This window comes from Pundamilia nyererei, unplaced genomic scaffold (assembly GCF_000239375.1).
Source record: "Pundamilia nyererei isolate P.nyererei 1_Seehausen unplaced genomic scaffold, PunNye1.0 scaffold00027, whole genome shotgun sequence".
NCBI classification, from domain to species: Eukaryota; Metazoa; Chordata; class Actinopteri; order Cichliformes; family Cichlidae; genus Pundamilia; species Pundamilia nyererei.
The window spans coordinates 412,192-423,053 of record NW_005187428.1 but is presented as its reverse complement, the minus strand read 5'-3'; the positions used below and the strand labels follow the sequence as shown (position 1 = coordinate 423,053).

General features: G+C 41.0%; 2 protein-coding genes across 2 annotated transcripts in view; both read left to right on the top strand.

The window, feature by feature from the left end:
* The window catches only part of myo5c (myosin VC), a 10,957-nt gene extending 5,024 nt beyond the window's left edge, over nucleotides 1-5,933 (top strand). The window contains exons 18-40 of the mRNA XM_005727988.1: nucleotides 82-193; nucleotides 276-487; nucleotides 592-757; nucleotides 850-996; nucleotides 1,080-1,244; nucleotides 1,356-1,449; nucleotides 1,532-1,595; nucleotides 1,888-2,162; nucleotides 2,252-2,315; nucleotides 2,396-2,476; nucleotides 2,586-2,766; nucleotides 2,859-2,952; nucleotides 3,034-3,097; nucleotides 3,186-3,354; nucleotides 3,427-3,511; nucleotides 3,607-3,705; nucleotides 3,873-4,027; nucleotides 4,322-4,411; nucleotides 4,522-4,672; nucleotides 4,752-5,037; nucleotides 5,117-5,291; nucleotides 5,393-5,473; nucleotides 5,564-5,933. Of these exons, the coding sequence (XP_005728045.1) occupies nucleotides 82-193; nucleotides 276-487; nucleotides 592-757; nucleotides 850-996; nucleotides 1,080-1,244; nucleotides 1,356-1,449; nucleotides 1,532-1,595; nucleotides 1,888-2,162; nucleotides 2,252-2,315; nucleotides 2,396-2,476; nucleotides 2,586-2,766; nucleotides 2,859-2,952; nucleotides 3,034-3,097; nucleotides 3,186-3,354; nucleotides 3,427-3,511; nucleotides 3,607-3,705; nucleotides 3,873-4,027; nucleotides 4,322-4,411; nucleotides 4,522-4,672; nucleotides 4,752-5,037; nucleotides 5,117-5,291; nucleotides 5,393-5,473; nucleotides 5,564-5,716 (3,163 nt within the window). The 3' untranslated portion in view covers nucleotides 5,717-5,933. The remainder of the gene's footprint in view (nucleotides 1-81; nucleotides 194-275; nucleotides 488-591; nucleotides 758-849; nucleotides 997-1,079; nucleotides 1,245-1,355; nucleotides 1,450-1,531; nucleotides 1,596-1,887; nucleotides 2,163-2,251; nucleotides 2,316-2,395; nucleotides 2,477-2,585; nucleotides 2,767-2,858; nucleotides 2,953-3,033; nucleotides 3,098-3,185; nucleotides 3,355-3,426; nucleotides 3,512-3,606; nucleotides 3,706-3,872; nucleotides 4,028-4,321; nucleotides 4,412-4,521; nucleotides 4,673-4,751; nucleotides 5,038-5,116; nucleotides 5,292-5,392; nucleotides 5,474-5,563) is intronic.
* Nucleotides 5,934-6,492: 559 nt separating this feature from the next.
* Nucleotides 6,493-10,835, top strand: gnb5a (guanine nucleotide binding protein (G protein), beta 5a). Its single transcript, XM_005727987.1, has 11 exons — nucleotides 6,493-6,767; nucleotides 7,339-7,475; nucleotides 7,579-7,620; nucleotides 8,000-8,076; nucleotides 8,188-8,320; nucleotides 8,593-8,736; nucleotides 8,831-8,922; nucleotides 9,236-9,284; nucleotides 9,420-9,516; nucleotides 9,612-9,778; nucleotides 9,863-10,835. The coding sequence occupies exons 1-11, from the start codon at nucleotides 6,632-6,634 to the stop codon at nucleotides 9,872-9,874; spliced, it is 1,086 nt and encodes a 361-aa protein (XP_005728044.1). The 5' UTR covers nucleotides 6,493-6,631; the 3' UTR covers nucleotides 9,875-10,835.
* The last annotated feature ends 27 nt before the right edge of the window (nucleotides 10,836-10,862 follow it).

Here is a 10,862-nt window from a genome sequence, read left to right as displayed (position 1 = left end):
GTTCATGCAGCATAATTACAACTTATAGCATGTTCAACTCCATGTCATCATGCTGAGTATTGGCATGGTTTTTGTTTGTAGGTGGACATACATTGAGTTTTACAGCAGATACAGTATCCTAATGTCACACGTGGAGGCAGACCTCAATGACAAGAAACAGACTTGCAAGAATGTGCTGCAGAGGTTGATTCACGTATGTTGTATCATATGGCACTCACTAATGTAAGTGTCATTCATGGCCGTGCATCACTTTGTCCTCATGGCTTGCTCCCCAGGACTCTAACCAGTATAAGTTTGGCCGGACAAAGATCTTCTTCAGAGCTGGTCAGGTAGCTTATCTCGAGAAGCTGCGTCTGGACCGACTTCGAGGAGCCTGTGAGACCATCCAGAAACATGCTCGTGGATGGAGCCAGAGGAGGAAGTACCTGGCCCTAAGAAAGGCCGCCATCATTCTCCAGCAGTATGTCCGTGGAAAGAGGACAATCCGGTTAGAACCGTTCACTTGTTTGAGTTTTGTTGACCTGCATCCTGTAAAGATTCCTCTTAAGATTATAAAATGAATATACACTTATTTTGTTTGTAAACCTTCAGTAAAACAGTGACTGCTGCGACACTGAAGCAGGGCTGGGCAGCATTGGTGATACAGAGACACTGGAGAGGCTACCGCCTGAGGCAGGTCTACCAGGTAGTGCGTCTGGCAACCATCACCATCCAGGCCTTCACACGAGGTTGGATAGCTCGTAAACGATACAAGAAGGTCTGTAACAGACAGTTTACGAATCATTTTCATCACTAAAATAAATATTGTTGACAAATTGAATGTAACCTCCTGATTTATGTAAACCTCAGATGATAGAAGAACACAAAGCGCTGGTTATCCAGAAGTATGCCAGAGCGTGGCTGGCACGACGGCGATTTCAGACTATGCGTCGGCTCGTGCTTAATGTCCAGCTCTCCTACCGGGTGCAGCAGCTCAGAAAGAAGATTGAAGAGCAGGTAACGGTGCTTCGAGACAAATTTTAGCTGTGATTTTCTTTTTGTTTTTTGCAGATAATGTAATTTAATGTGTTCCCTGACAGAACAAAGAGAATCGTGGATTATTGGAAAGGTTGACAAGCTTGGCAAACTCACACTCCCAAACTATGGAAAAGCTTCAGGGTCTGGAGACACAGCTGGAAAAATCAACCAACCAGAAGGCTTCTTTAGAGAAACGAGAGAAGCAAGCTAAAGAAGATGCCAGTTTGGTTAGTATTGAAGTTGATGCCTGAAGTCTGTTTGTGTTTTTGCTGCATTTTTGTTTGCAGAGGAAGCGCTCTGTTTGAGATCCTTTAGGAAAACCTGTTTTTCTTGCCTAGACAATCGCACAACTTCAAAAGGAAGTAGAAGTTCTCAACCTTGAGAAGGAGAAGTTGGAGAAAACATTTGAAGCTTCTACCAAAGACGCCAAAGGTAATAAGAGTTGACATTTCTGTATAAACACCACAGTGACTGCGTTTGCGTCACATTTGTGACCGGCCTCACAATCTTTCAGAGACCTTTGATCAAGTAAAGAGGAACCTTCTGGAAGAAAAAGAAAATGAAGCAAGGCTTAGAAAGTAAGTATTTAAAAAGTGAGATTTATCATCTACAGCTGGGGTTCCAACTCCTTTTAGTTTATGTGCAACACACAGCCCAGTTTGATCTCAAGCGGTGGGACCAGTATAACAATTGCAGAATTCAATTCAATTCAATTTTGTTTATATAGCTCCCCTTATGAGCAAGAACTTTGGGGACAGTGTGAGGGGAAAAAGAAAAACACTGCTGGTGTACAGCATGGTTGAGCAAATATTTAAGCTAATATTTTCCCAGCTTCTTTGGTTTAATCAGATAGCTTTTTCGTCTCTGAAGGATCGCGGAAAACAACATTGAAATTCAGAGACAGGACCACGAGGCCGAGGTGGCAACTCTGAAAGAGGAGATAAAAAGGCTGAAAGAAGAACGAGTCATCCTGCAGAGAAAGTTAGAAGAGGGGGCGCAGGCGAACTCAGACCTGCAGGAGCAGGTCATCCAGCTCACCAAGCATGTCAAACTAATTCCTGAGCTACGCAGAGATCTGAACAACCTGCAAAATCAGAGAAATAACATGGAGAGAAAGATGAAGCAGCAGTCGGAACAAGCAAGAGGTGTGTATAGAATTTTATGTAAAAAAATAATCTCCTTTGTGTAAAGAAAAAGAAGTCGTTTGTTGATGAGCCTTGAATGTTTTCTGCAGGTAAAGTGAGTGAGATCGCAAGGCAGCTTCTTGAAGGTGTTGTTGAAGAGGAAGTTCTTCTGGGGTAATCCAGATATTTTGAGCACTGTGTTTCCTCACTTCATCTCTATTAGTCATTTAATCTGACACATTGTTTCTCCAAAGGATGACTTCTGACGAATCAGAGAAGATTTATGAAGTTGAAGATTTGCTGTCAGCCTTTGAACGCCTGCAAAAAGCCATCAGGTCTTCATTTTTCAACCGTAGCAAACCACTTTCTTATTAACAGAAACGTGCAGCTTTCCTTCTGGGTGTCTGTACTTGAATTTGTTAAATGTCTCACATTTGTTGGCAGGATTCTAGAAAACCACCAGAGGGAGCAGAAGGAAAGCTCTGAGACTCAAGTAGAGGGCTTGAAATTGAAAGTGGACCACCTTGAGAATGAGAACAGCAAGCTGCAAAACCTGTTCCAGGAGAAAAGCAATGTCAATGAAAACATTTGCCAAGAAGTGTCCAGACTCAGCAGTGAAAACTCAGTATGTCATTGCACGTATTATTCGATACGTCACGGGTTAAAGGTGCGAGCTTCAGAATGTAACTGTGACGTCTGCTTTAATTTCATTCGCAGGTGATCCCGGAGCTGAAGCTGCGGGTTTCAGAGCTGCAGAGACAGAAACAAGAGCTTGAAGGCCTTGTTGAGGAGCAGAAAAGAGAATTAACAGGTACACTCTTTTGTTCAGGAGTCTCGCAGTGAAGCAGATTACTGTTTTAACTTGCTCTTTTATTTTTATGTCATTCAACAGAAAAAAACAAAGAGATCTCTCACAATCTTCAAAAGAAGATTACAGAAGAGAGCTCACAACGGAGGTAAATTACTCAGCGGTAGTGATGTCTTTCTTGATTAAAGTAGTGATGGTCATATCTGGTTCATCCTGATTTTGGATGTTTTTTTTAGGTACTTTGAGGAAAAAGCTGAAGAGCTGGAGGGGGAGAAGAGAGAGCTTCAAGGCAGAGTAGAGGAGCTGGAAGAGGAGAATGATCACTTGAAGAGACAGCAGCTGATGGAGAATGAGGTCAAAAACAAACTCAGAGAGGAGACTTCACGGTTAACTGCTGAGAACATGGTGCGTTGAGCGTACGAAGGGTAGAAGGTTACAGTGAGAGTAAACCAATAACTGATTCCACTTTTGATTCAGGACTTTGACGAGCTGCTCGACCAGAAAGACAGATTAATAAAGAAACTTCAGACTCAAGTTAAGAGCCTCGAAACGTCACAGAGAGGTAGCACTGGAGCTCCTGCGCCACATGTAAACAAAGAAATCGAGTCCATACAAGCTGTCTCAACTTTTTCATCACATTTATTGTTTCTCAAACAGCGAGACAAAAAACTGCATCCACCCTTCCCAAAGATTACCTTGGCATGTTGGAGTACAAGAGAGAGGATGAACCAAGGCTCATTGAAAACATCATTCTGGGTATTCTTCCCCTGCACTATGTCTGCAATATGCCCATGTTACCTGCCTTTTATTTAATAATCATATAAGCTATTTGATCCATGGATGTGAGCAGGAGTGAGGGTATTAAAACTCGGATGAATGGATAAACCATATTCTCTGACAAATTCGTCCCAATTTCCTCGCAGATCTGAAACTCAAAGGCGTGGCGGTCAACATGATCCCGACCCTGCCAGCTTACATCCTCTTCATGTGCATCCGCCATGCGGACTACCTGAACGATGAGGCAAAACTAAAGTCCCTTATGAATGCAATCATTGGTGGAGTCAAGAAAGTCATCGTGGTAAGGTTAACTATTTTTGTAACCCTTGTTTAACCAGGAAGTAAAACTCTTGAGCTCAAGATTCGCGTTTGGGGTTTTGCACCCCAGATAGGTGGGGTTAAGCTAGCTGAGAAACAACTCCTAGCAGGAGGAGGTGGGGTAGACCCAGGACATGCTGCAGAGATTATATCTCTTGGCTGGCCTGGGAACACCTCTCTGTTCCCCTGGATATATATGGATAGACTGGTGAATGGATTGATGTATTTTGAGGTATTGTTTATATCTAATAATGTAAACAACATTTTCCTGTTTTAGAGTCATCAAAAAGATTTAGAGTTCCTGTCCTTCTGGCTCTCAAACACGCACCAGCTCCTCAACTGTCTGAAGCAGTACAGCGGGGAGGAAGTACAAATTTACTTTTTTTTTAAAAATCAGTAGTTACTGTTTCATTTCTGTCTGTTGATAATATCATATACATATTAAAATGCTCTTGTTTTCCATCCTGTTAACAAAAGGAGTTCCTGAAGCAAAGTACACCTCGCCAGAAAAAAAACTGCTTGCAGAATTTCGATTTGTCGGAACACAGACAGATTCTCAGCGATCTGGCCATCCAAATCTATCATCGGTTTATCTCAGTCATGCAAAAGACTTTTACTCCCACTATTGGTAATGTTTTTTCAAATGTAATATTTTGCAAAAAAATCCTTTTATGAGTAAGCTAAACCCTACTTCTACACTTTCTTAGTACCCGGCATGCTGGAGCACGAGAGTCTACAGGGGATTTCTAGCATGAAGCCGACGGGCTTCAGGAAGCGTTCCAACAGCTTCTATGAGGAATCAGAGACCTACACCATCTCCTCCATCCTCCAGCATCTAACTGTCTTCCACTCCACCATGAACCACCATGGTCTGGACCAGGGCCTCATCAAACAAGTGATCAAACAGCTGTTCTACCTCGTGGCTGCGATCACTCTTAACAACATCATGCTCCGCAAGGACATGTGCTCCTGCAGGAAGGGGATGCAGATCAGGTCTGTGCTCGCAGATCAGGTATGTGCTTTGAACACAACTCAAAGAGAGTTTAGTTTAACAGCTGCTTTCTCTTTTCAGATGCAACATCAGTTATCTAGAAGAGTGGCTGAAAGAGAAGGAACTTCAAAACGTGAATGCTATGGATACTTTGAAGCCACTGGCTCAAACTGCGTGGTTACTGCAAGTCAACAAATCCACTGATGATGATGCCAAGGAGATCATTGAAAAATGCTCTGAACTCAGCCCCGTTCAGGTACTTCCATCTGTTGTTTAAAATGTGGTTTTGGTGTTTTTTTTTGTTTTTTTCATTTTTAAATCTCGCACTAAACTCCAACCTAACATTAAAATTTGTAGATTGTCAAAATTTTGAACTCGTACACGCCCATTGACGATTTTGAAAAAAGAGTGACATCATCGTTTGTCCGCAAAGTTCAGGTGAGCCCAGCTGTTCATTTTCAAATATAAACACCCTCCTAGCCAAAATAAATACAGTTGACTAAGCTGTCAATATATTTCTCATTCCAGTCTTTGCTCCAAGACCACGAAGGCTCCGCACAGCTGATGCTGGATGCAGATTATCGTTTCCAGGTCACGTTTCCATTCTGCACGTCCACACAGGCTCTGGAGCTGCTGCAGGTCCCGAACAGCCTTCATCTCGACTTCCTCAACAGGATCTGACACACAGATCCTTTGACATTTTTACTCCTTATGCTGAGTCTTAGTCAGTCTGTTTAAAGTTGCACTAGATTGTAGATATAAATATTTAAGCACTTTCATTAAAACCCTGTACAGCACATGTTTAAAACAAAGAACAACTGAATAACATTGCAACATTTTGACCAAACACGACATAGCAATGATATTTTATTCTTGTGTACTGTATATAATATGTGTGTGTGTGTGTGTGTGTGTGTGTACATTTTTATTTAAATTTCAATAACATGCTAAATAAATGAATAAAGGCATTATCTTGGATTAAAGCTATACCAATGCAAACCTATTTTATACTATCATATACTCAGGTTAAAATACAGCAAGGCTAAAATATGAGTTAATTAAATGCTCACTGTGTATTTTTTTTATATGTGTGTCCTGTAGTTGAATCAGAGCATGTAAGATGTGAAAATGAAGTAATATGAATTAATAAAATAGCATGCCAAATCACCAACTCATAACAGCTCATTAAAAAAAATGAAGAAGAATAAAATTACTTTAACAAACAATATTACTTGTTTTCTCAGTAATTCTTTTTTGGTTAAAATGAAAACATCTTTGCTCCATTTCAGCATCTTAAAATGCCAGAAAGCCCTCTCTCCCTCTCCCTCTGCCACATTAATGCCTTTCAGGCAAACGAGCTTGTCCCTTCTCTTCATGTGGGCAGTGTGAAAAAAATGCATTATTAAGCTGAGTGTAGTGTTGCTTAGGGGATGCATCCTGTGTGTGTGTGTGCGGCAGCATCACCGGGATGCAGGATCCTCCTCCCCTGGAAACTGGAGGAGCATCTTCGCCCTCTGACGTCATGACAGCAGCATCAGCTGTTAGCTCTGCTCTAAGCCTTTTCGCTGCCGATCGCTTCCTGCTCAAAGGAAATATATGAGATCCCCTCCAACCCCTGAAATGGCGACACAGGAGGTACCGCTGAACGAGACTCTGGCTCACCTCAAAACGGAGTCGGAGACGCTGAAGTCGAAGCTGGAGGAGGAAAGAGCGAAGCTGCACGATGTCGAGCGTGAGTGCTAAAAAAATGGAGAGGCCCTGATTCAATTCTGCGTTTACCCTGTGACGGGACGGATAACAGCGAACGTCTCCTCATAGCCTCACGTTTCTCCGCCAGAAGTCAAAGATCGCCGGTGTTACCGGAGATGGGGGATTTGGCGGAGCAGATTATCGATCCGATCGGCGCCGATGTCACCGATTTGTCAAGAGACGGGGGCAGGCTGTTTTGTTTGCCTCCCCATTTCATAGCCTAATACTTTCATCCATGTTTCATCCATGGACTGTTTTCCTTTACTTTCTTTCTTTTTATTTATTGATTTATTTTTACTCATATTTTACTCATAATATCTGAACAATATGACAATTAAAGCAAGAGTGTGAAATAAAAACGTGAAAATCAAGCACAGGTCATTTCTGATGCATATTTTATGTGATTCGGGCTATCTGAGACATGGCAGATTAAAAATAGATTAATTCAATATTCCTCCATTTAGATGGGCCTGCTGTAGTTTAATCCTGGCTGCTGCCACGAGTGTTAATGTGGGGACATGTTTAATGTATAATATACATGTGTGTTTGTGCAGTACATCAGGTGGCAGAGAAGGTGGAGGGGCTTGGCCAGTTTGTCATGAAGACCCGGAGGACCCTGAAGGGGCACGGGAATAAAGTTCTGTGCATGGACTGGTGCAAGGACAAGAGGAGGATCGTCAGCTCCTCACAGGTCACAAACCTCTAGTCTCGTTTCCAGCTGACTGCAGAGCAAGTTTGTTGTTGGTGGCATGTGTTTTCAAAAGTGTACAAACCTTTTTTATCTTTTGATGCAGGATGGAAAAGTTATTGTGTGGGACGCTTTCACCACCAACAAGGTAACTTTTACTTTTCATGGGTCACGTATTCTTAGATATTTGTATTTTTTGCTTTTGAATCGATAACAATAAAAATAATATAAATTTCCATGATGGTAATAAGTTTGCTTTAGATATAATTTTTTTTTTTAGATCAGATAGGAGTGACACATAGGATTTGTGCATCAATATATCTATTGTGTGCTGATGGTAAATCCAACTGTCCTGTTTTTATGAAGGAGACATCAGAGTTAGATGATAAAAACTGAAATTGTGTAAAAGTGTTTTCTAAAGTTTTCTACATGGGACAAACCAAAGCTAGTTGTTCTGCTTTGATTATGGATAATGAATTCTCCCTGTGCGGCTCGAGCACAAAAGCCTTGTCTTCTGATGTTTATAGGAACATGCTGTGACAATGCCTTGCACCTGGGTGATGGCCTGTGCCTATGCCCCCTCTGGCTGCGCTGTAGCTTGTGGGTGAGTGCGTTACTCTCTATAATGATCCAGATCTGGTTGTATTTTGCTGTATTTTTTGTTGCTTTTCTGTATTTTGTTTTTGTGGTAAAGTGTGTAGCTTCTCTGTTGCAGAGGCCTGGACAATAAATGCTCAGTTTATCCTCTGTCTTTGGACAAGAATGAGAACTTAGCGGCAAAGAAGAAGTCAGTGGCCATGCACACAAACTACCTGTCTGCTTGTAGCTTCACCAACTCGGATATGCAGGTGAGAAAACTGTCACCACACTCTAAAAACCACTGAGGATCATGGGTAAAATGCCTGTGGAAACAGTAGCTGCAAGCTACCTTTTTATTTTTCTCTCAATCAGATATCACTTCCTTCTATATTCCAGTGAGAGCTCCAATACTTTGTTAATAATTTACAAGTTTGACTTCCTGGTCACATGAGGTGTCACACTGCAAAGGCAGTCCATTTACAACTACATGATAGCCTGTAACGACTTCTTTTTTTTTTTTCTCTTGCCGCATGCATTCAAGATCCTGACGTCCAGCGGGGATGGAACATGTGCATTATGGGATGTTGAGAGTGGGCAGCTGTTACAGAGTTTCCATGGACACGCTGCAGACGTGTTGTGTCTGGATCTGGCCCCATCTGAAACCGGAAACACGTTTGTTTCGGGGGTGAGGACACTTTCTGCACAGTTTTCGGTACAGCTTACTTAAAGAGGCTAAACACTGAAATTTTTGACACTTTCTGCTTTGCTTTCATTGGCAGGGCTGTGATAAGAAGGCCAATGTCTGGGATATGCGTTCAGGGCAGTGTATTCAGTCCTTTGAAACTCACGAGTCAGACATAAATAGCGTACGGTAAGTCACCCCGTTGTAATGGCTCCTGAATATAAGTGTAGAGAAGGTAAGTGTAAAGATGAGTGCCTTTTCTATTTATAATTACGCATTAAAAGGAAGTGTTTTAAAGGCCTCATCATGTGTGCATTATCATAACATATTTTATGTTATTGTAATGGCCTCTATATTTTTGTTTGCAAACAAAAATGTTAAAATCTTGAGTCTCATTTTCTTATGCTACCACTAGGAGTTGCTATAAGTCAGAAGTATTCAAATCTTACATGTAAGAGCTTTAAAAATTGATTTCTTATTACTGCTGTCTGTATTTTAACAGATACTATCCCAGCGGAGACGCTTTTGCATCTGGATCGGATGACGCTACAGTAAGAATTGATTTCTTCATGTTACCTTTGACTGGTGAAGCCAGTTTTCATGTGCAGCGTGCTGCAGATAATTAATCATAATTACACTGCACCATAAAAAACAGAAAAAAATGAAAACACTCCCCTTTGTTACAGTGCCGCCTGTATGACCTAAGGGCAGACAGGGAAGTGGCTATCTATTCCAAAGACAGCATCATATTTGGTGTCTCCAGTGTTGATTTCTCGCTCAGTGGTACGATATATAGAATATTTACCTTCGCCGTTGTTTGTACTGAGCTTAAGGATAATGCCGTTAAAACATTTTGGGTGTGCCCTCTCTTTCCCCAGGCCGGCTACTGTTTGGTGGCTACAACGACTACACCATTAATGTTTGGGATGTTCTCAAAGGAACACGGGTCTCTATTCTGTTTGGACACGAGAACCGTGTCAGCACCCTGCGGGTTTCCCCTGATGGGACAGCCTTCTGCACAGGTTCCTGGGACCACACTCTTCGGGTATGATATCTGATCTGGCACATGTGATTACTCCAGGTTTCTGTCTGGTTATATCTTGTAATGTCTATTTTCTTTGCCTTCCAGATCTGGGCCTAAGCATCAAGACAAACGATTAAATAGTAGACAGACCTACTGAAGACACACTGATGTTTCTGTTTGCTAGAGTACAATCACAGAGATAGTGACTCAGTTTTGATTGTACATAGGGCACATCAATAGCATTGTATATACTCCAGTGTTTTGGCCAGGGTAGATTTACATATTTTAAAGAGTAATAAACCAAATGGCTAGCTCGCATTACAATGTGATGGGAAGAAAAGGTGCACAGAAGTTCGTATGATTACAACTATGAAGTTTAAAACAAGTATATTACTGAAAATATTATTGGTAGTGGCTTGCATCAGTCTAGGATAGAAGTGACACAATAATGTGATGTGTTAATTAGCCCACATGGAGGAAAATACATGTTTACTTATTGTTATTATTTTTTATTAAACAAATGAGGACATTCATTCAGAGGAGACATCAAAGAGCAGGGGGGCTTTTCTGTGAATGGCAAAAGTAATGAGAAATAATAATGAGATTTATGGAGAAAGGTACAAATTAATATTTTATTTTGGAAATTATATTAAATGTACATCTAACAAACAACGTGTGCATCCAACAGCTGCTTCTCACCTGCCAATATAATACTGTATCAATATCAATGCAAAGAAAGCACATTAATAGGTAAACATGAGATGAATGATTTTTTTTCATACCTGTAATTTAAAATATGGTTTACTACATCTTTTTTGCGTTTCTAGATGTGGAAGCCACTCACTACTCGATGTGCACTAGAGACACCCTGAACTTGTGCTACTCCACTGTTGAAATACTAATACGTTAAAAAAAAATTAATTAAAAAATATATATACATATAATTGAATGTACTCCTTTTCATGCAGTTGTCCAATGGTTGTAATTTCATATTTAGAGTAATTATTGTAGTTTAGTGTACAGATATGCAGGGGACTGTTAATCAAACTATTACAAACATAATAAAATCCGTTTTGAATATCGCTCCTACGTGTCTCTTTATTAT